General features: G+C 46.0%; 1 protein-coding gene across 7 annotated transcripts in view; it reads left to right on the top strand.

Moving 5' to 3' along the window:
* The window catches only part of depdc5 (DEP domain containing 5, GATOR1 subcomplex subunit), a 248,093-nt gene extending 226,719 nt beyond the window's left edge, over positions 1–21,374 (top strand). For 6 of the 7 annotated variants that reach the window (XM_088311264.1, XM_088311269.1, XM_088311266.1 and 3 more), the window contains 5 exons: positions 7,893–8,062; positions 10,094–10,265; positions 10,358–10,418; positions 20,322–20,404; positions 20,484–21,374. In XM_088311264.1, the coding sequence (XP_088167390.1) occupies positions 7,893–8,062; positions 10,094–10,265; positions 10,358–10,418; positions 20,322–20,404; positions 20,484–20,782 (785 nt within the window). In that variant the 3' untranslated portion in view covers positions 20,783–21,374. The remainder of the gene's footprint in view (positions 1–7,892; positions 8,063–10,093; positions 10,266–10,357; positions 10,419–20,321; positions 20,405–20,483) is intronic. The other variant, XM_088311267.1, reaches the window with a different exon arrangement.
* Positions 21,375–21,779: the final 405 nt, after the last annotated feature.

Genomic DNA, 21,779 nt, shown 5'->3' with positions numbered 1-21,779 from the left:
TGCAGGATCTTCAACCGCTCCCTGGCTCAAGCAGTCATCCCCTCCTGCTTGAAAACTTCCACCATTATTCCTGTCCCCAAAAAGTCACCAGCCGTCCACCTGAATGACTACCGCCCTGTTGCTCTCACACCAGTCATCATGAAGTGCTTCGAGAGGCTGGTTCTCCAGCACATCAGGGACTGCCTTCCTCCCACTCTGGACCCCTACCAGTTTGCATACCGGGCTAACAGATCCACTGAGGACGCCATCGACACTGCTCTGCATGTTGTGCTGGGTCACCTGGAACGACAGCAGAAGGACCGGTCAGGGAGAGGGCGCCACCACTATCTTCTGCCACCTTTTTGAGATGGGAGGTCGACTCTCCGGCTTTGGCCTCCCTTCTCCTCATCCTGGCCGGAGACATTGAGACGAACCCGGGCCCGGATTCCTGCTACTCCTGCAGCCGTCCGATCCGGAAATCATCTCCCCTGCGGTGCCGGGCCCCCAATTGCCCCGCCCTCTGCCACCATCAGCTGAAATGCAGCGGCCTCACTCGCGAGAGGCTGCGGCGCGACAGCTCCTGGCAGTGCGTGGCTCACGGTGGCCCGGCCCCGCCGTCACCTCCAACGTCAGGGCGGATTTGCTGTGGCTGCAAGCAGACGATTCAGCGGGGTATCCTCACCCTCGAATGTCAACAGCCTGAATGCGAGACGCTCTGCCACAGGGGGAACCGATGCCGTGGCCCAGCACCCACATCCTCCTGGTCTTGCCCCGATCACCGGAGCCGGACCGAGACGATAGCCGGCCGACCAATAACAACACTAACAGTGAATCCACCATCAGGCCCAGTGGAGAGGGTGCGCTGCGGTGCCTGCCACAAAGCAATCACCGTCGCAAATCCGCTGACCTGCCGCAGTTGTGAGACAAAATTCCACCTCCAGTCGAAGTGCTCCGGCGCCACTCGTGACGCAGCCGCAGCACTCCGGCTCACTCAGCTCTGGTCCTGCCCGCGATGCTGTGCAGCGCCCAATCTCCCGGTCCCGCTGCCGCCGGCGACCAAGCCCAAGACGACCCACATCACCAGCGACGCCCCGCTTTGCGTGTCCTTCAATGGAACGCCGACGGCCTGAGCACCAAGTCTGGTGAACTGGAGGGCCGCCTCCGGGACCTCAAAGCGGACATCTGTCTGCTGCAGGAAACAAAGCTGAGACCTCAAGTTGCCACCCCAGCCTTCCCGGGTTACGCGACCGTCAGAGTGGACCGCCCCAACGGCCAGCGAGGGGGCGGCCTACTCACGTTGATCAAAGAGGACCTACCCTTTGAAGTCCTGGGCCATGCCTGCTACGGCCTCCTGGAGTCTTCTTCAGTCAATGTTCGCGTCTCCCGACGCCGATGGCTGACACTACACAACCTGCATGCCCCACCACGCCGTGAGTCCGCCGACGACGACGCCGACAACCTGGACTTCTCCTGGATCTCGGCGTCGGGTGACACCATTGTGGCCGGTGACCTGAACGCGCACTCGCCCCTCTGGGACCTGACACAACCGAGCGACCGACGGGGAGAGGCGATCGAGGAATGGCTCGTGTCATCACACCTGAGCGTCCTCAACAACGGCGCCGCTACCCGGGTCAACCGGAACACCGGGGGCCTGAGCTCCCCGGACCTGTCCCTCGCTAACCCACAACTGGCGAACCGGACGACATGGCTTGTCACGGAGGACCTGGGCTCAGACCACATACCCATCCTGATGGAAGTGGAGCTTGAAGTAAAACCCACCTGCCCGCCCATTCACCGCCCCCGATGGAACTCCCGTGACGTCAACTGGGCCGCCTTCACCGACCAGGTGGAGACCACCATCAGCGGCTTCCGCGGTCACAAAATCCCCTCGCTACTCCACCGTCTTCTTCGCTTCAACAAGGCGCTGATCGATGCAGGTAACACTGTGGTGGGGAAATCCACACAGGGGCGCACAACGAAGTCCTGGATGACCCCAGAGGTGAAAGAGGCGATCAAACGGCGCAACCGTCTCCGCCGCGACATCGGCGTCAACAGGGAGGAGTGGATCGCTGCCTGCCAAGAAGTCAACAGCCTTGTTCGCGACGCCAAAGACACTAAGTGGGCAGCCCTGTTGGCTGACCTGGAACACAACCCAGACACCAGCAGGACATGGCGGGTGATCCGGTCTCTGAGTGGGACCCCTGACAGCCGTGCACAGAACGAAGCGTTGCAGATCGGCGGCCGACTCTTCGCCACAAACGTGGACAAGGCCAACGTCTTCGCGCGTCACTATGCCACAGTAAGCCATCTACCCATCACGAGAGACGACCGACTCCGCTGCCATCTCCCCCTCAAGAAACGCCTTGACGTGGCTGGCTCAGAAGACGATGATAGCTGTGGCAACTTCCACATGGGAGAACTCGACTCAGCCTTCGCTCAGATGAAGCCCAACGGCGCGGCGGGCCCAGACGACATCCCACCTTCTTTCCTGAAGGCCCTGGGCCCGGAGGCTAGGACGGAGCTTTTGGAGATTTTCAACTCTTCCTTCAGATCCGGTGTATGCCCACAAATTTGGAGACAAGCGACCATCCTGCCACTTCGTAAAGCCGGCAAACCTGGGAGCGAACTCTCCTCTTATCGCCCGATCAGCCTCACGTCCTGCGTTGTGAAGACAATGGAGCGCATGGTCCATAACCGCCTCTACTTCCTGGCGGAATCCAGGGAGTGGTTCTGCAAGGAGCAAGCCGGCTTCAGGAAGCTCCGCAGCTGTGAGGACCAGGTACTCTATCTCACACAGAGGATCAGCGACGGGTTCCAACAAGCCCGCCCGCAACGGGGAGTCATGGCCCTGTTGGACTACAGCAAGGCCTACGACAGGGTATGGCGCAAGGACCTTCTACTGTCCGCTCTGGAACTCGGGGTACCGGGGCGGATGGTCCGTTGGGTCAGGAGCCTCCTCACGAACCGGCGAGCTAGGTTGCAGATCAACGGGGAACTCGGGAAATCCTTGCTCTTCCGGCAGGGTTTACCCCAGGGCTCCGTCCTCGCCCCCCTCCTCTTCCTGTTCTACATCAACAGCCTCCGGTCTATCATCCCGGAAGGCGTCGACCTCGCACTATACGCAGACGACGTGTCGTTGCTATCGCAGAAGAACACTAAGGAGGAGGCGGAAGCCGCTCTCCAGACGGCGGTGAACGCGGTGGGGGAATGGAGTCGGACAAAGAAGATGGCGCTCAACGCCACCAAGAGCGAGGTGGCCTTTTTCTCAACGAACTCCCACGAGGCCTCCTGGTCTCCCACGATCTCCCTCAACGGCTCACCCCTCAGCCACAACCCCACCCCGAAGTTCCTCGGTGTAACCCTGGACCGAACGCTCAGCTTTGGCCCCCATGTGAAAGCGGTGACATCCAAAGTCCTCTCCCGCAACCGCATACTGGCCTGTCTGAGTGGGTCGAAATTTGGCTGGCGCAAAGACAGCCTGCGCTCCGTCTTCACCGCCCTCCAACGCAGTGTGATGGACTACGCGGCTCCTGCGTGGCAACCCTTCCTCTCCGACACTCGCCGAGCCGACCTGGAACGAGCGCAGAACTCAGCGCTGCGCCTAGTGACAGGACAACTCCGCTCATCACCGATTGAAGCCCTTCAGCTCGAAGCTGGTGTAAGCAGCTATAGGACGCACTCGCACCAACTCACGGCCATCGCCTACGAGAAAGCCGCGCGACTGCCGTCCACACACCCGAGGTCCCAGATCCTGACTGCGAACGTGAGGCATCGGCTACAACGCTCCAGTTGGCGACTTGAGGCCAATAAACTTTCCACGACGCTCCCAGCTGGGCTGTCGGCAAGAGCCTCCCTCCAAGTCCCAGTGGAATGCCCATGGTTGAACGACTCCGGACTCTGGACGGTGTCAACCTCCATCGGGATGGCCACAAAACAAGACGCTCCATCTGTCCTGCGCAACTTGGCCACTGCGGCCATTCGTGCCACCGAGCCGGAGCTGACCATTTACACGGATGGCTCTGCTACGGAAGGCGTCTCGAATGGAGGGGCAGCAATGATTGTCGCCTCTGGGGACCCAGCTGACGTCCAACCAACGACGGTGCGTATGCGAAGGGGCGCCGAGTTCACGTCGTCCTACGAAAAAGAGAGGGAAGCTATGACGATGGCCCTCGAGTGGCTCGTTCACTCAAACGCCCACACGAAGGTGACAATCTGCTCCGACAGTCAATCCCTTCTGCAGGCCATCTCGAGCCGCGCCGCAGACACCGCCCACATCCGGCAACTGCTGAATGCGCGCCCTGGCAAGACCTCTCTTCTTTGGATCCCGGGCCACTGCGGTCTGCCCGGCAACGAACTCGCCGACACCCGAGCCAAAGAGGCCGCCTCCAACCACTCCGAAGCCTTCCGTCCTGTATCGTTTTGCGCAGCCGCGACAACTATCAAACGCCGCATCCGTGACGACCCCCCTAAGCACGAGCGGACCGCAGCCGCCTATGAAGGGTTCTCTTGGCGCGCAGACAGCTCCGCTGCTCAATCAAGGCAGGACGCCGTCCTCATTGCTCGGCTCCGTGCGGGCCACCACCCCAAGCTCCGGGCTTACGAGCACCTCCTTTGCCCTACAGCCGACCCCACATGTCCACTATGTGGAGGGGAGCCGCAGACAGTCCAGCACTGGCTCCTGCGGTGCCCCCGACTCATCCCCCTCCGGCAGAAGATTTTCGGCGATGCACCTCCTCCTTACAACGTCCTCTCCACTGAGACGCAGAAGGTGATTGCGCTAGCTGGGCAATCCTTGCTCTGAGGTCCCGCCCAGGCGCTAGCCCAACAACAACAACAACAACAACAACGACAGCAGAGCTATGCAAGGATGCTCTTTGTGGACTACAGCTCGGCATTCAACACGATCATCCCAGACATCCTCGTCGCCAAACTGGACATTCTCGGCCTCCCTGCCCTCACACGCATCTGGATTAAGGACTTTCTGACCAACAGACCCCAGACTGTGTTGCTCGGCCCCTACACGTCCTCCACCCGCATGCTGAGCACCGGTTCCCCTCAAGGATGCGTGCTGAGCCCTCTCCTGTACGCCCTCTACACCTACGACTGCAGCCCGGCCCACGGCAACAACACCATCGTCAAGTTTGCTGACGACACGACAGTGGTCGGTCTGATCTCGGAAGGTGACGAGACAGCCTACAGAGAGGAGGTAAAGAGACTGACAGCTTGGTGCAAGGACAACAGACTGCACCTTAACACTGCGAAAACAAAGGAGATTGTCGTCGACTTAAGGAGGAACAAGACGGTACCGCCCCCCCTCTGCATCGAAGGCGTGTGTGTGGAGAGGGTCCACACGTTCAAGTTCCTGGGAGTACAGATCTCCGACGACCTTTCTTGGACTCACAACACCACAGCAGTGGTAAAGAAGGTCCGCCAGCGTCTGCACTTTCTGAGAGTCCTCAGGAAATTCAACCTGGACAGGAAGCTGCTGCTAGCCTTCTACCACTCGTCCATCGAGAGCCTGCTGATGTACTGTGTCTCCACCTGGTACAGCGGCTGCACTGAGGCGGACAGAGTGAGGCTCCAGAGGACAGTCAAAACAGCGCAAAGGATTATTGGCTGCCCTCTCCCCTCACTATCGGACATCTACACCGCCCGGTGCCTCAGAAGGGCTCTCAACATCGTCAAAGACAATACCCACCCAAACTCACACCTGTTCGACCTGATGCCCTCTGGCAGGCGCTACAGATGCATCAAATCGAGGACCAATAGACTGAGAAACAGTTTCTTTCCGAGAGCCATCTCCATTCTGAACTCTCACACACACACGAGAACACCCTTACCTTGCAGAACAGCATCGTGATGTGTTTTTATATACACTATTCAGTACTAAATTCCACTGCACTCTCTTATTTATTTATCTAATTTATATATTTGTCTGTATTATTGTTGTATTGCACTGGAGAGGGGAGCCCTCTAATCTCGTTGCACACTTGAGTACAATGACAATAAAGGGATTTCTAATCTTCTAATCTAATTCTAATGCAGACACGGGAAAAGGTGGTGTTACAAAGATATTTATTAATAATCAGAATATTCAGTATCCAAATATAAATCTAGGACTAGCGGGGTCTATCGGCCATGGGATATAAATATATAGTTCTATCGACGAAAACATAAAGCGCTGGTGGAACACTCACACCAGGAAAAAAAGGAATACCGACGGAACGAAAATCGCTTGCAAAAGGCAAGGAAATAAATAACGAAAATAGCTTACCGCACAAGGGTAAGAGAAGACCAAACCTGGAAGAAAGGAAACAGAAAACGAACCGAGCTGTAGCTGCAAACGAGAGAAACAAAAACGCTGTAACAAGATACACTGAACAAGAGTACGATCAAATGCGAGGACATGAGCATGAGCAAGGTGGGATAACAATCCGACGCAACCATAAGGCACACTTGAAAGTCCCAAATTTTCCCCAAAACAAACAAGTCTCCTTGTAATGCGACACGCCTATTGTAGAGACTGAGCAACTCTCTCAACCATTGGGCCTGATCCCCATGGGGCATTTCAGAGTGCATGTTAGCACACCCTACTGGCTAAAGTCTGAAACATCTATGCTTCGAATTGACTGTGACAAATACATTATGTGAATACATTTTTTGGTGATGGTGCAGGAGAAAGCTGGACAAAAGGGTAGCTGTCCACGATGTCTGTCTTATCATTCATGTTATTGCAAGCAAGAAACATTACAGGTTTAGACAACAGACTGCAAAAAATAAATAAATAATTAAAAACACACTGCCCAAAGCACACCACTCACATCTCTCTAAACAGCCATATGATTGGCTGAGGCTGACTACCTCCCAGAAGAAGCCATTCCTGTAATCTTTTTGTGTAATTTTTATTTCTTTTGGGGATATGAATGGCATGAGAGATACATCTTTTGTGTTAATTTTACTTCGTTGTTTCATTATTTGCTTGTTTGTTCAGAGATATTTTTTGGTTTTGATTTGAAACCGTGTCTCGAAGGAGTGTGGTGACCAGTGACATCCCTCCCTGATTTATCGTTTAGTGTGTTGCCATGACATCTCTTATTGGTCTGAGGCGCTGCTACTGACAGCGATCCCTTGCATGAGTGCTAGCATGCGCGAGCTAGATAGCGCGAGCTAGCATGCACCTCGTAGTGCGGCCCGCCCTGTGTAAGTATTAAATACAGAAATAGGACCCTCAACTGGTGCTGTGCCCTTTGATACAACGCGTCTTTTGACCGTAAGAATACGGTATATTCTCCATACATATTACAGTGCCTGAAATAAAATCTGCCCCATTTTCATGACAACAGTGTGCAGTGTTCAAGTGTGCAGCACTTGTTTTTGTGCATAGGAATCCAAGGTCTTACAACACAAAACTATCATACAATAAACTTGAAAATGCGATCTGCTTTAGGAATGTAGATCTGTGGTCAATATAAAAATATTTTGCTCCTTTCACTCAAATTTGACAAACAAAAATAGTGTTTGAAGCAACTAGCAGATTAAATTCATGAAAAATGTTGGTTCTCAATAAGGTTGCAAAAAAATAAATAAGTAAAGCCAATTCAAATCATCAACAGTGTGAATCAAGTCAACTTGGAGTCCCAATCTTTGTTAAATACCCTTTCCAAATTTATGCTATCTTGACTCGGATCGTTACAGTGTGTCTGTGTGTGCGTGTGTGCGCGTGTATGAGCGTGCGTGCATGAGTAAAAAGACAAGTTAGCTGTCAAATCAGCTGCAACTTTTATGTTACAATGTATTTGTACTATACGTTATTGTAAAGGGTATGATTACATCTTCTTTGTTCATGCTCATTGTCTCTCCTGTCATGTCATGTCATTTGTCTCTTATTCTACTTTTCCTGTTTATCCCCCCAGCTGCCACTGTTCCAGAGCAGAAGACAGTCACTCTGGATGTGGATGCTAATATTCGCCGGGGTCGAACTGAATGGTGCACCTGTTATTACCACGGCAACTTCTCCCTGAATTCTGCCTTTGAGATCAAAATTCATTGGATGTCTGTAACTGCAGCAGTCCTCTTTGAGATGGTAACTCCAATGTTTTTTGTTGTTTTTTTGCCAAGACCTGGACCTTTTTGCTGTTGCAGCCTTCATGAATATACCATATTTTTACGGCCATACGACGCGCTGCCTCAAAGGGCGCAACACCAGTTGAGGGTGCTATTTCCGTCTTTAATGCAAATACTAGGCGCGCCGCATTACAAGGCGCTAGCTCGGCTGCTCGCGCTAGCACGTTCGCGCTAGCTCGGCTGCTCGCGCTAGCACGTTCGCGCTAGCTCGGCTGCTCAGCACGTTCGCGCTAGCTCGCGCTAGCTCGCCAGGACTCATTCCCATAAAGAATCGCTGCCAGAGGCATCACCCCATTTCATTGACAGATGTCATGAAACTAATAGGAATCACTGTCAATAATAATGACTCTAACCAATAAAAGGTGTCTTGGCAATAGCCTACTAGCCAAGGTCAGGGGAGGGACTTCACTGGTCACCACACTCCTTAGAGCAGGGGTCTCAAACTAAATTTACCTGGGGGCCACTAGAGGCAGACTATGGGTGAGGCTGGGCCGCATCAGGTTTTCCGCAAGAAAAAAAAAATAAAAATCTAATCTTCTCAAATGTCTTTATTTTTATTTTTTAACACAAAATAAGATTTAAAAATAAATAAGGAATTAATAAGAAAATAAATAAGGAATTAAGAAAATTAATCAGTAATAAATAATAATAATAATAATAATGAGTCAAATGTCTGTATTAACAGTTCTTTAATCTTCTTCTGAACATGAATTGTCCTGAACATGAGTGGAACATTCATCAATCAAACCCCTACTAAAACATCGAAAAAAAATTACAATCCTACCCTCGTTTTAAAGCTGAAGATGTGCCCAACAATAATCCGCGGTTCAATTTTATCCACTGTGACCAGGTAATCCTACATTTTATAATTAGTCCCGTCTGTGCTAGTGCTGATGCAAAGCTCCGTCAGACTACACATCCTGTTCGCGCATGGGTCTCCTGTCAATCAAATCAAAATCTTGTCAAATAGCAGAGATCCTAAGCATAAACCATAGTTCTGGGATGAGTAGGCCTACTTCTGTAGTTTTAAAGCTTTAACTACACTGTAATTAAAGCTTTATAACTACAGACTGGCAATTTACACTGTAAAGTGCCAGTCATAACAAATTCGCGGGCCGCACGAACATTAAACTTTCATAATAAGGCGGGGGCCGCAAACTATCATCCCGAGGGCCGCAAATGGCCCGCGGGCCGCGAGTTTGAGACCCCTGCCTTAGAGTCACGGTTTCAAATCAAAACCAAAAAAAACTCAGCAAACAATGAAACAAAGAAATAAGATTAAAACAAAACATGTATCTCTCATGCCATCAATATACCCAAAAGAAATAAAAATAACACAAAAAGATTATAGCAACGGCTTCTTGGGAGCCACTCAGCCTTAGCCAATTACTGAAATGGCTTCTTGGGAGCCACTCAGACTCAGCCAATCATATGGCTGTTTAGAGAGATGTGCATGGCTGTTTAGAGAGATGTGCATGGCTGTTTAGAGAGATGTGCTGTTGTGCTTTGGGCTTTTTGTCTGTTGTCTAAACCTGGGACGTTTCTTGCTTGCAATAACATTAATGATAAGACAGACTACAACATTGTGGACAGCTGCCCTTTTGTCCAGCTTTCTCCTACACCATCACCCAAACACCATAGTCACATAATGTATAAGTCACGGTCAATTAGAAGCATAGATGACTCAGACTTTGACCAGCAGGGTGTGCTAACATGCACTCCGAACAGCCCAATGAGTAAAAGGGTTGATGGTCGCGAGTGATGCTTAGTCCATATAATGGGCACGCCGCTTTACAAGGCGCTTTGTTTGTTTTGGGCAAGATTAGGGACTTTAAAGAGCACCCTATGGCCCGGAAAATACGGTAAATTCATTAGCTGACTTGACAGAAGGAGGCGATACTGTGTCTACCTGCCCGTCCGTCCATATATCCATCCATATATATGTGAGACAATATTGTCCTCTGCCAAGTCTGTTTCAATCTTTTCTTAGGTTCAAGGTTGGCACAGGAAAGCGGCATCCTGTGGTTTCTTATTGGTTCCTGCGTTGGATGGTCCGTTCGCACTGACATCACACCTGTACGGAGATCCTCTGAGAGCTCAACTCTTCATTAGTCTCAATATTCTTTGTCTGATGAAGAATGGTTGCGAAAACCTGTTTGACGGTACAGTACACAAATTTGTATATGAGCAATTCCAATATGACAGTTTTTTTCTTCTTGTGTTTCTACATTAATCATAATTGTTAATCAAACAGGTTTTGAACCAGAGACTTACTGGGATAGGATGCAGCGCTTTCAAGAGGCCATATTGTACAGGTTCCTTTTGTTTTGATTTTTCTTCTTAAATGCCTGTATGACTGTACTATACTCCATGTACTCGGATATGTTATCCATGTCTTCTTTATTGAAACGGCTATAGAAATTAAAAAGGAAAAGTCCCACAAAAGTAAAATGACAGACCTATGACCGGTTCCTCATCTCAAGCCTGCATATGTCATTTATTGCAAGATCGGCTTGACTTGTAGAACTGTTTTATAATTTGGTCCCAGCAAAATGGACAGTCATACAGTAGTGAAATTTCGAGCAAATGCTAAAATGTGAGCGGTTGCTGCTCGGGCCCTAATAATAATAATAATGCTAATAGTAATAATAATAATAATAACTAGAGCTGCGAGCAGCTATAAAAAGCCCTGGCAGCGTTGGGGTACTGGCACGTTGGAAATGTAAATATTTACGAGAAATTATTGCGTAAATAAAGTGAGAGCAGCTTTTTTGTCAAAACCATGTCAATGATTGAAGTGAATGAATTCAAAATGGCCAACCTCCTGTGCAATTTAGCATATGGCTCCAAGAGAATCTTTTGTAAGTCTTTGCCATGTACATACTCCATTAAATTTTCAAAGAGCTAGGTGAAACATAGATCCGGCTGATAGCTGCTTCTTTGAAAATTTGTAGGGGGCACATTTTTTAAAAATTGCATGAGAAACTAATGAATTATTGATTTGCCAGGCCTGATGTGTGTGCAAAGTTTCATGAGTTTTCTTTCATATTTAGAACCTCAAAATCCCTGTGATCTTTTATTGGTGAACTGTGCATTGCCACGCCCACAGCTTTTCCCAATTTTTTTTATTCTGACATCAGTATACAATTACCATTACAACTTTACTTATATAGCGCATTTTACAACAGCTGGAACTGTAACAAAGCGCTTTCCATAGTTTAAATACTCTTCTGAGCAAATATGAGGTAGATATTTTTAGCCTCTTATGAGAAAAACATCAACGAATTAAGTATTTACCTTTAGCCAGTAGGTAGCGAAACCACTACGATGAAAAATAAGTTCATAGATGTTTTCAGGCCAATGTGTATAACAGAATATAAACATATGGAAGTGTTCAGGTCACGACTATTTATGTACAGGTGACGTCTTGGATTTTCAACAGAATGTGAAGGGGAGTTATTAAGCATTTTGTCCATTCTGGCGAAGGAAATATTAAACGAAAACTTGGTAGCCCCACCACCGTCATATAGTATTTCAGAAACTAAAAATTTTTGTCCCAGTGTTTGCCCCAGGTCTTAAGATGGTAGAGCAGAAATTTTAAGGCAATCAATGAACCTTCTAGCATCAGGGTGCAAAAGAATGACCCTTGTAAATGTGCAAAAATGGGCCGAAGTTTGACATTCAAAAATTCACAACTCACTTTCTGTTCATTTTAGACCAGGGGTCCTCATTCCTGTTCCTCGAGGGCCGGTGTCCTGTAGGTTTTCCATCTCTCCCTGCTGCAACACAGCTGATTCAAATTCAGATAATCAGCAAGGTCTGCAGAAGCTAGATAACGATCGCTCAGGTGTGTTGCACCAGGGAGCGGTGGAAAACGGGCAGGACACCGGCCCTTGAGGAACAGGATTGAAGACACCTGTTTTAGACAATTGCTGTCACGAAATTAATTGTACTTCTCGGAGTACAACACATGCCTGCCAATTTTCGGAGGTCTAGGTCAAACGGGCCGGGATTTTCTTTGATCGTTCCCACTGTAGTTTTTCGCTAGAGATACATTTTGTTTGCGTCGTTTACGACAACGTTAAAATATAACATTTTTCGCTGTGCCCGATGAGACTGTAAATTTTGGTGAGTTTTCGTAGATGTTTAGGGGTCAAAAATGTGATAGAATGATCGGAACAATAAATTTAAAAAAATAAGTAAATAATAACCAGAGCTGCGAGCAGCTATAAACGGTCCTCGCAACCCTGGCAACATTGGGGTACTGGCAAATAGGAAATGTGAAATATGTGAAACACAGATACGGGGCTGTGTTTTTTTTTTTTTTTATTTCCATGGGGTGGGAGCGAGCCATTTTTAAAAAATTGCATGACAAACTAATAAAATATTGATGATTTTGCCGGGCCTGATGTGTGTGTTTTCGTTCATATTTAGATCCTCAAAAAAAGCATTGTTTTATTGGCGAACTGTGCAAAGCCATGCCCACAGGCTTTTACAAATAATGACAAATTTTGTATTGTGGCATCCTGATGGCCTAAATACTCATCCGAGCAAATATGATGTAGACCTTGTTCACCTGCTCTGAGAAAAACATCAACAAAAATAACCTGTATTTGCTTTAACCAGTTGGTGGCGCTAACGCTATGATAAAAAATAAGTTGGTAGAGGCTGGACTATCCTCAAATGTGAAAAATTTTGAGAACATAGGATCATCTGAGCCATGCTACAGGGACTTTTGTTGCCACAGAGAATTAACAATAAATACAATGAAAGTAAATTTATGTATTAAGTTAAATTGTAAGAATATTATTTATTTTTATATTTGCAGATTTATTCTTTACACACTTATACATTTTGCTATTCTCATTAAATCTATTATTGTCATTCACTTGTTTCTTCCTTAATTCGCCTAGCTCTTGACTGATGAGGTTGAGTCAGGTGGGGGGAGGGGGGGGGGTCATCATGAAGATTGTGCAGGGAGCTGCCCTCTAAAGAGTAAAAAGCATTGCTAAAGAAGAATTCTGTCTCCACTGCTCTCTCTCATTTTATGAGTGTTCCATCAACCACCAATGAACCCTCACGTTACACTGATAGAACAATAAAATTTGAGACTACACTAAATACTTAGAATGACAAAATATAATAAGTAAATGACCAAATATAAAATATTAAAAACTTGAAAAACTTACCTGCTGGACTTCAGAAAACTTAAGAGAGGCGTTTGTGATGACTGTCTCTGCTGGAAATCTTTCCTTGCTAGTGTCTGGCAGTGAGCACAGCGCTTCACTTAATTGATGATCACGTGCGCAGCAAGGGTCGTGTGGGGGAGGGAAACTCGCTTCAAACAGTGTAACTTTATAGTTTGTAGATGGGGAACAGCCTGATGTTGCCACATAGTAGTATCTGCTCATCGACTTTGACTAGGCTAACATGGTCATTGTTCAGCAACAGCAATACATAAATAAAAAAAATAATTCGAAACAGCAGAATCCTCAAGCAATAACATGGAATTGTACTGAGCTATCATTAGCTACTTATTCTATGCACTTCGTATTGTTTCACTGTCCAAAGCAGGAGTCAGTCCGTTCCAAAGCTGGCTTGCCATACCTGGCCTCCTCATCAGAGACCGAAACCGTCACAACCTGCTTCCTTTATAGATGATGCTCGTGCGTCATCATCTTCCTGCCATGTAAGACAAGTTCTGTCTTGCAGGTTTTGCACTGCATTCCATTTTAGTATTTTTGGTGAAATGCTCTGTAATGGTCCTTTGTAATTTTTTTAGAATTAGAATTAGAAATCCCTTTATTGCCATTGTACTCAAGAGTGCAACGAGATTAGAGAGCTCCCCTCTCCAGTGCAATACAACAATAATACAGACAAATATATAAATTTGATAAATAAGAGAGTGCAATGGAAAATAATACTGAAGGGTATGTAAAAACACATCACGATGCTGTTCTGCAAGGTAAGGGTGGTCTCGTGTGTGTGTGAGAGTTCAGAATAGAGATGGCTCTCGGAAAGAAACTGTTTCTCAGTCTATTGGTCCTCGATTTGATGCATCTGTAGCGCCTGCCAGAGGGCATCAGGTCGAACAGGTGGGAGTTTGGGTGGGTATTGTCTTTGACGATGTTGAGAGCCCTGCTGAGGCACCGGGTGGTGTAGATGTCCGACAGTGATGGGAGAGGGCAGCCAATAATCCTTTGCACTGTTTTGACTGTCCTCGGGAGCCTCACTCTGTCCGCCTCAGTGCAGCCGCTGTACCAGGTGGAGACACAGTACATCAACAGGCTCTCGATGGACGAGTGGTAGAAGGCCAGCAGCAGCTTCCTGCCCAGGTTGAATTTCCTGAGGACTCTCAGGAAGTGCAGACGCTGGTGGACCTTCTTTACCACTTCTGTGGTGTTGTGAGTCCAAGAAAGGTCATCGGAGATCTGTACTGTAATAAGCAGTGGCGAGCCGTCAAGGCGTCAAGGCCTTCTCTGCTGGCTTAACATTATCAAAAAAAAAATTATCGTATTCTTCACATTGATGTCATTTTATATCCTAGCGTCTTTTTTTTAGGTAAGAGTTTGTATCCAATCTGAATTATGTTAGCTCATGTTGCCAGGCAGGTTTCACAATACCAGTAGCAGGCACTATTCTTTCCGAGGCCTTCAGATGCAATTGTGCGGGCATCTCTTCTGTCAAAGTCAATGAGCTTTCAGATTTGATAGACAGTTGCAAAAGAAAATCAGATCACGAGTTGGTAACTGTGAACCTTCTCGCTGGCCTTGGGCTGAAGGTGATGAACGCGTTTCGTATTGGATACTCATTTGTGAAGGGGCAGCGCTATGCAGAATCAACAAACCTGAAAGTCGTAACTGGCCACGGTTTGAAAATCTAAAATATATTCTCGCTGTTTTAAACCACAATGGCCAAAGGAGGGAAAAGTGTGGATTAATTGAAGACACACTTGCGAGGCCATTTTCAAGACTGACGTTTCAAGAGAAGCTCGGTCGTCCAATACTCACTTAGTACTGTGTAAGTGTGTTTCTGCATATTATTTGCCCAGCTGTGGTGTCATAAATAATGATATTATGAGGGGCATTTATTGAAGTAGGACTAAGTCTGACTTCACTGAAGGACCAGGTGCGAAATGTACGGTCCGCCACAGGTAATTTTAAGTATGGCATAGCCGATGGATGCAATTGGTTTTCTTCAATTTTAATATGTACAAAACCTGCACAACATTTGCTACATGCAAAAGGGTTCTATTCTCTGTAGTAAGTCCTGGTTCAAACTGACAGAGGATTGACACGTTTTAAACACCTTGGGGCCTCCTCCAAGCCAATTAATTCTAACAATAACTTTTTTCTTTATCAAAGTCGCATTTCCATTCTCAATAATGTTATTAATTATAGAAAATTACGATCATTCAACCAGCCATATGCCTTTGCCTTTAGACTGATCAAGAACAATAAGAAAATGATTTTACTGCAAAACCTGGCATTTCGCCTCAAGGTCCTGATGATGTCACACGCCGGCATCCTACGCATGACGCTACAAAACCTCGAAGTAACAGCGGCGCTCGGTTTGAGAGTCCTTTTTGGTCCGAGGACTAGGACAGTTTTGGATTGTTTTAATCTTATCCATCTGAGGTCATACCTTACCTCTAACCCGCAGATAGCCAAGGTTGGTTTCATGGCAGGCCCTCTCACAGTTGGCCACATTCAAGGTCTGTCCTGTCATTCTGCTCTTTTCCAAGACAGTTCTCGGGTGATGGATGTGTTCCTTCCATGTGCTACTGAAAATGAGCACATCATTCAGGTAAGCTGCACTGAATGCTACACAGCCCTGAGGAACTTTGTCCATAAGGTGTTGAATGGTTGCAGCAGCCCCATGCAAGCCGAAGGGCATTACTGTGAATTGGAAGAGTCCCGATGGTGTTCTGAAGGCTGTGTAGGGGCGACTGGAGGCCTCCAACGGCACCTCCCAGTAGCCTTTACACAAGTCCAGAGTGGTGACAAAGATTGCTAAGACAAAGTGCTCTGCGAGGTCATCTAACCTGAGCATTGGACAGGCATCAAGCGCTGAGATGGAAGAATAGATCTTTCGAAAATCAATGCAAATGGGCAGCGACCCGTCCTCCTTAAAGACAATCACCACTCCGATGGTGATGATTCAATAATTCCAAACTTCAGCATCAACTCCATCACCTTCCTGAGTGGTGCCACGAGTTGCTGAGGGACACGGGAAGGAGGCTGACAAATGGGATTGCGATCCCTCAACCAGTTCAGATGCTCCATCAGGGTACTCCGGCCAGATTCTGCCATGAAGAGTGATGGGATCTCTCAGAAGAGCCTCAAGAGGTTAGCAGCCTGGTTGACAAACAGATGTGCCATGAAAGGTTCTAAGGCTTCGGTCACTCCTGCAATACTGCAGTCCTTTTCTTGCTCCACCTCCACCTTTCTCACCACGCATGCTGCACCAAGAGTTGCAGAAGGAACCTCTCTCCACTCCTTCAATTGGTTCATGTGGAAGATCTGTCTGAGCCTTTTCTTAAGAGGTTGATACATTTCATAAGTGACTGACCCTACCCGCCTGGTAATGGTGCGTGGGCTTGCCACTTGACCAACATCTTGCTGCTAGAGTAGGGAAAAAGTGGAAGGCCTTTTTGACCTGGCTGAAAGCCTCTTTTTCAAACCTACCGGTCATATCAGAATCAGAAATCAGAAATCCCTTTATTGTCATTGTACTCAAGTGTGCAACGAGATTAGAGAGCTCCCCTCTCCAGTGCAATACAACAATAATTCAGATAAATATATAAATGAGACAAATATCACATCTTTTGGTTCTTTTGGACTTCCTTCAGGTTTTCCCCAGCCTCATCCTGGTAACTGGACAACGAATCCCTCATTTGCGGCACATTGACGACTGTAATAGTTCAGGTGCAGTCTATGCCTTACCCAAAAGTTCCAAGGGTCCTTGCACATCCAATCCAAACAGGCAAACCGACTCTGGAGAACAACCAAACCAGGGAATGGAGGACAGCCGGAACAGTGATCGTGCATTGTGGTATTGGGAAAACCTCGGGTATCTTCTGGCATAGTCATACAGTACAAGAATGTGTGGTGGCCCTGGGCACTTTTGACTAAAGGGCAACAATGTCCATTATTGTCCTGCGGAATGGAGTGACAATGACTGGGAGTGGATGGAGGAGAGCATGATCAGATTTGGAGTATCTCAGCAAACGTGGTTTCAAATGAAACAACTGCCACCATATCTATTGGGGTTCTTGGTAGAGGACTGGTTAGTGGTTAGCACGATGGCCTCACATTTCAGAGGTCGTGGGGTCAATTCCGGCTCCAGCCATCCTGTGTGGCGTTTGCATGTTCTCTCCATCCCATGTTTCCTCCAGGCACTCTGGCTTCCTCCCACATTCCAAAAACATGCATGGCAGGTTGATTGGACACTCTAAATTGCCTCTAGGTATGAGTGTAAGCGCGGATGGTTGTTCGTCTTTGTGTGCCCTGGACTGGCTGGCAACCTGTTTAGGGTGTGCCCTGCCTATTGCCTGAAGATAGCTGGGATCGGCTCCAGCACCCGCCGCGACCCTTGTGAGTAGAAGCGGTTCAGATAATGGATGGATGGATGCTGGGGATTTCTTTTCATGGGTCTCAAAATCCCTGGTAGTGCCCCTGTAGGTGTGTAGTGGGTTTTCTTTATCTATATATGAAATCCAAATAGCATTTACTGCATACAAAAGGATGCTATTCTCTGGAGCAAGCCTTGACTCACATTGACTGAGAGACAGAGGATAGCTGCCTCTTATACACCAATGTCCCTCTAAAAAAGCCGATTAATTCTAAAAAGAACTTCATTTTATTAAAATCAAGCGGCTCGTAATTACACTCGCAGTTCAGGAAAAGCACATATTTTTTCGACTCATTAAGACATGTTGCTCTTTCAGTTAGATCACGGCTGACTCAAATAAACACTACTGCGCATGTGCGTCAAGGACAGATAGGCAGCACGAGACAAGTCCGTTTTGAGATAAAAAGTATTCTCCAACAAAGAAACTATGACTTTCATTACAAATTGCATTGTCAACCGTTTTTATCTTCGAGGCAATAAAATCTTAATCTTGGCAGCCTCCCTCCCAACTTGGTTCCTTCCATCTAGTTAAGTGGTCCCCGACATTTTTTCTGCCATATAATATAACAAAGTTACTCACCAATTACTCAGTACTTGAGGAGTTCTTTCACTGAGTATTCAAGGGTACATTTCAGTTTTGAGTCAGATTTCCCAAAAGTAACAGTACAATTGAGTACACAGTTATTCTGCCATCTCTGTCTTTGTGTGTCTTATTTGAAAGACTGGACTGATTCCCTAAATATAATAGGAAATAATAGTTCCATTGTAAGCAAACACCAGAATCTAAAACATTAAACACTGAAAATACTAAAATAGAGCATTGCTTACCATTAGAAATTTGCACTTTTTTTTTATACAAATGCGGATTTGTAAAATGGCAACTGAAACTGTATGTCACAAAGAATTATCCCAATTTAAATGTAGGATAAGTGTACAAGTGTAGATTTAAGGTATAATTTAGGGTAGGTCCGAGGGCAAATTCCAATGTTGGGTTTGTATTACCAATTTTGTTTTCATAAATAATTTTTTTAACTAAGTTTATTAAAAATGTATTTGACTTAAACATGGAAATATGAGTAAAAATACATATTTTTTATCTTTTAAATAAGCCCACAATACTGTCCTCTAGTTTCAGTTGGATTGGTACAAAAATCTTTGAGGATCCAATGGGTGGCAGTAGTGAGTAAAAAGTGTGTGTATTCAAGTGAAATGAAAATGCACGCAAAAAATGTATTTTGGTATATTTGTGAGGACCTCTCTGAAACTTTGAGAGACACATGTATAGAGGCTCTAGGGGCCTTTAGAATGAAAAAATAGTGAGGACCCGCCTAAATGTCCTCACTTCTCCAAAATGTCCTCACAACATATGGTGTAAAATCAAAGTGGTCCTCACAAAAATAGTTGTCCAAACACGCACGCACGCACCCACACACCCCCCCCCACACACACACACTGTTCTCACTCGGACTCGCCCCTTTTCCTCCTTTCTCAGTGTTCTTCAGTTCATCCTTAATCCGCATACATACATCACAGCCGCCAGTCACACACAAGCTGTCTCAATACAGACGACACACCACACATTTTCAAAACGGATTGTAATCACACCAACCTTTTTGTGAACATGTATCATTAGCAAAACGGTTGAAAAAACGGAGGTCTTCAAAGTGCTTGTGGCAAAAAACACTTCGTCAACACTGGCTTGAAATTCACTCTCTGCCAGAACGAATTTGGTCCATATATGTGCCCTATTTTTTTGGTTTTGGCCAGTCAAACAGATGCTTCCCAGAATGTGAACAATGCATCGCCACACAGCGCCGAGGGATTTTGATGAATAATGCAACAACAATGGCAGTTGAGCAGCTCATCAGACAATCAACAATGCAGTACAATGGCAACTGGCGACTCGTCGTTCTTTAAATTATGTCATTCCCGAATAATACCGTAGATTGCCGAACAAACACATTTTCATTGTTACGACGTTGCTATGGGTCTATGACTTGAGGACGTTTGCGTTAAAAAAAACTAACGTGAGTATTCTTAGAATAGATTTATTTCTCAAAATATGATTGGTCAAGTTTATCTCATACCTAGTATTTAAATGTTAAGTAAGCCCCCTCACTTTCCATTTTTAAAACTCATTTGAAGACGCATTTTTATTCCTTGGCTTTTGACCCAACTTGAGACTGTTCACTTTTATGCCATTTTCTGATGTCTACTGTTAGTGTCATTCGTTTGTATTTCAACTTAGCGCTTTCACTGTCTTTGCTGCTGTCTGTTCTTCTCTTTGTAAAGTGCTTTGTTACAGCTGCACCTGTTATGAAATGAGCTATACAAATAAAGTTGTATTGCATTGTATTGTATCGTATCGTATCGTAAAAGCAATAGAGGCTTGGCCAAGCGATGCGAGGCAGGGGCAGAGCACTGGAAATTATTATAATAGAGTTTGAAATTGCCTTTCAATGAACTTTCAGCAAAAATATAAAATAATGTGTCATCAGTATGTGCTATTACAATAATGGCAGGTCTTGTAATTTTCAGAACTTCCTAATTAAACATCTAACATTACGTCGTAAAAACCTTTACAGGTTTGGGTTCATACTCGACAAGTTTTCTGCTTCAGCTTTTAATTTCCCATCGGAGAACAGGCCCCAGTATATCCATGTGACAGGTTGGTCCCACAGCTTAGAGAAAAAGAATGGATGAATTTTCTGCAAAGCTTACACTTCATTCTGCCCCTTTCCTTTCAGGCACTGTTTTGTTACAAATGCCATACTCCAAAAGAAAGTGTACCAGTGGACAACAGCGTCGATGCAGGAACTCCACCACATCTAACAGCCAGGTGTCAATCAGTGGTGAAGATCAGATTGGCTTCTATTGGGCATACAACACCATGTTGACAAAAGCCTGGAGGAGTGGTGTTCTCGGTGACGAGAGGCTGGCTGACCGTCTGCTGAGAGACTTTACAGACTTCTGTGCCAATAAAGACAACAGACTGTTGAACTTCTGGAACAGTTGCATGGAGAAAATTCATACCAGCGCACCCTAAAGGCAGCAATTGTTACCGTGCAATTTTAAATGCCTGATTGCCACATTTGTTTGCATTACATTGATTCCAAACAGTTAATTCTTTGTCATCAATGACTGATACCATCAGCAAAACATGTATTCATTATGGGTCATATTGAATTATGGTTGCCCTCAGATGGCTGGTTATCACTTTAAGGCCATATTAATCATCTCATGCTTGAGCAATATAGTTTTAAACATCCAGCAAAAAAGTGTGAATCAGCACAATACAATACAATGTAATATACCCTGAAATTTGCTCAGTTCTTGTTCACATGCCCACATGTATTGTCAAACCAAGAGTATTTGTGATCAGCTGTATAACATTCAAAATATTAAATGTAGAAGCTTGCTGTAATTTCGAATCAAATATGCTTCAAAGCAAGTACCTGCCAAATGGTGATTGTTGGTGGAGATGCCATATTTTGATATTAAAGTTGTTGTGAAAGTAGTTTTTTCCCACATCATGGCATTTCTCTCAGCTTCTCACTAGGCTTGTTCATATTGATTAATGTAGGTTCATATTATTGATAAAAGAAATATAATTGTATTAAAATGATCCATTATTCTGACTTATTCAGTCGCAGTCTTGTTATGTCCAGCTACTTGATTAGGGTGGGACAGAATGATCTCAAACTTATTTTACTGAACCAATGCTTACTGTTTTTACAAGTAGTGTATGATGATTTGATTGAAGGAGACGATGAGGTCTTAAAAATCAATGTATTTGCAAACCTTTGATTTGAAAAAATGGAGGAGGCGTGGACGCAGCTTGAGATCATAATTCAACAAAAACACAAAGTACACCAGAAATGCACTATTTAACATCATGGATGTGCTAGTGAGGGAAATATCTGAGATACATGGCAAATTGGAGATACTACGTCAGCACAAAATCCTGTTGGTTACCGTTGACCCACATACTGCAGGATCCAAAGGAAGAGATTGCAGAGACAGTTGTAAAAATCCAAACAATG

This window comes from Idiotropiscis lumnitzeri, chromosome 12 (assembly GCF_059441095.1).
Source record: "Idiotropiscis lumnitzeri isolate Australia: NSW breed Sydney's pygmy pipehorse chromosome 12, RoL_Ilum_1.0, whole genome shotgun sequence".
Lineage (NCBI taxonomy): Eukaryota > Metazoa > Chordata > Actinopteri > Syngnathiformes > Syngnathidae > Idiotropiscis > Idiotropiscis lumnitzeri.
This window is presented reverse-complemented; position numbering and strand designations above follow the sequence as displayed.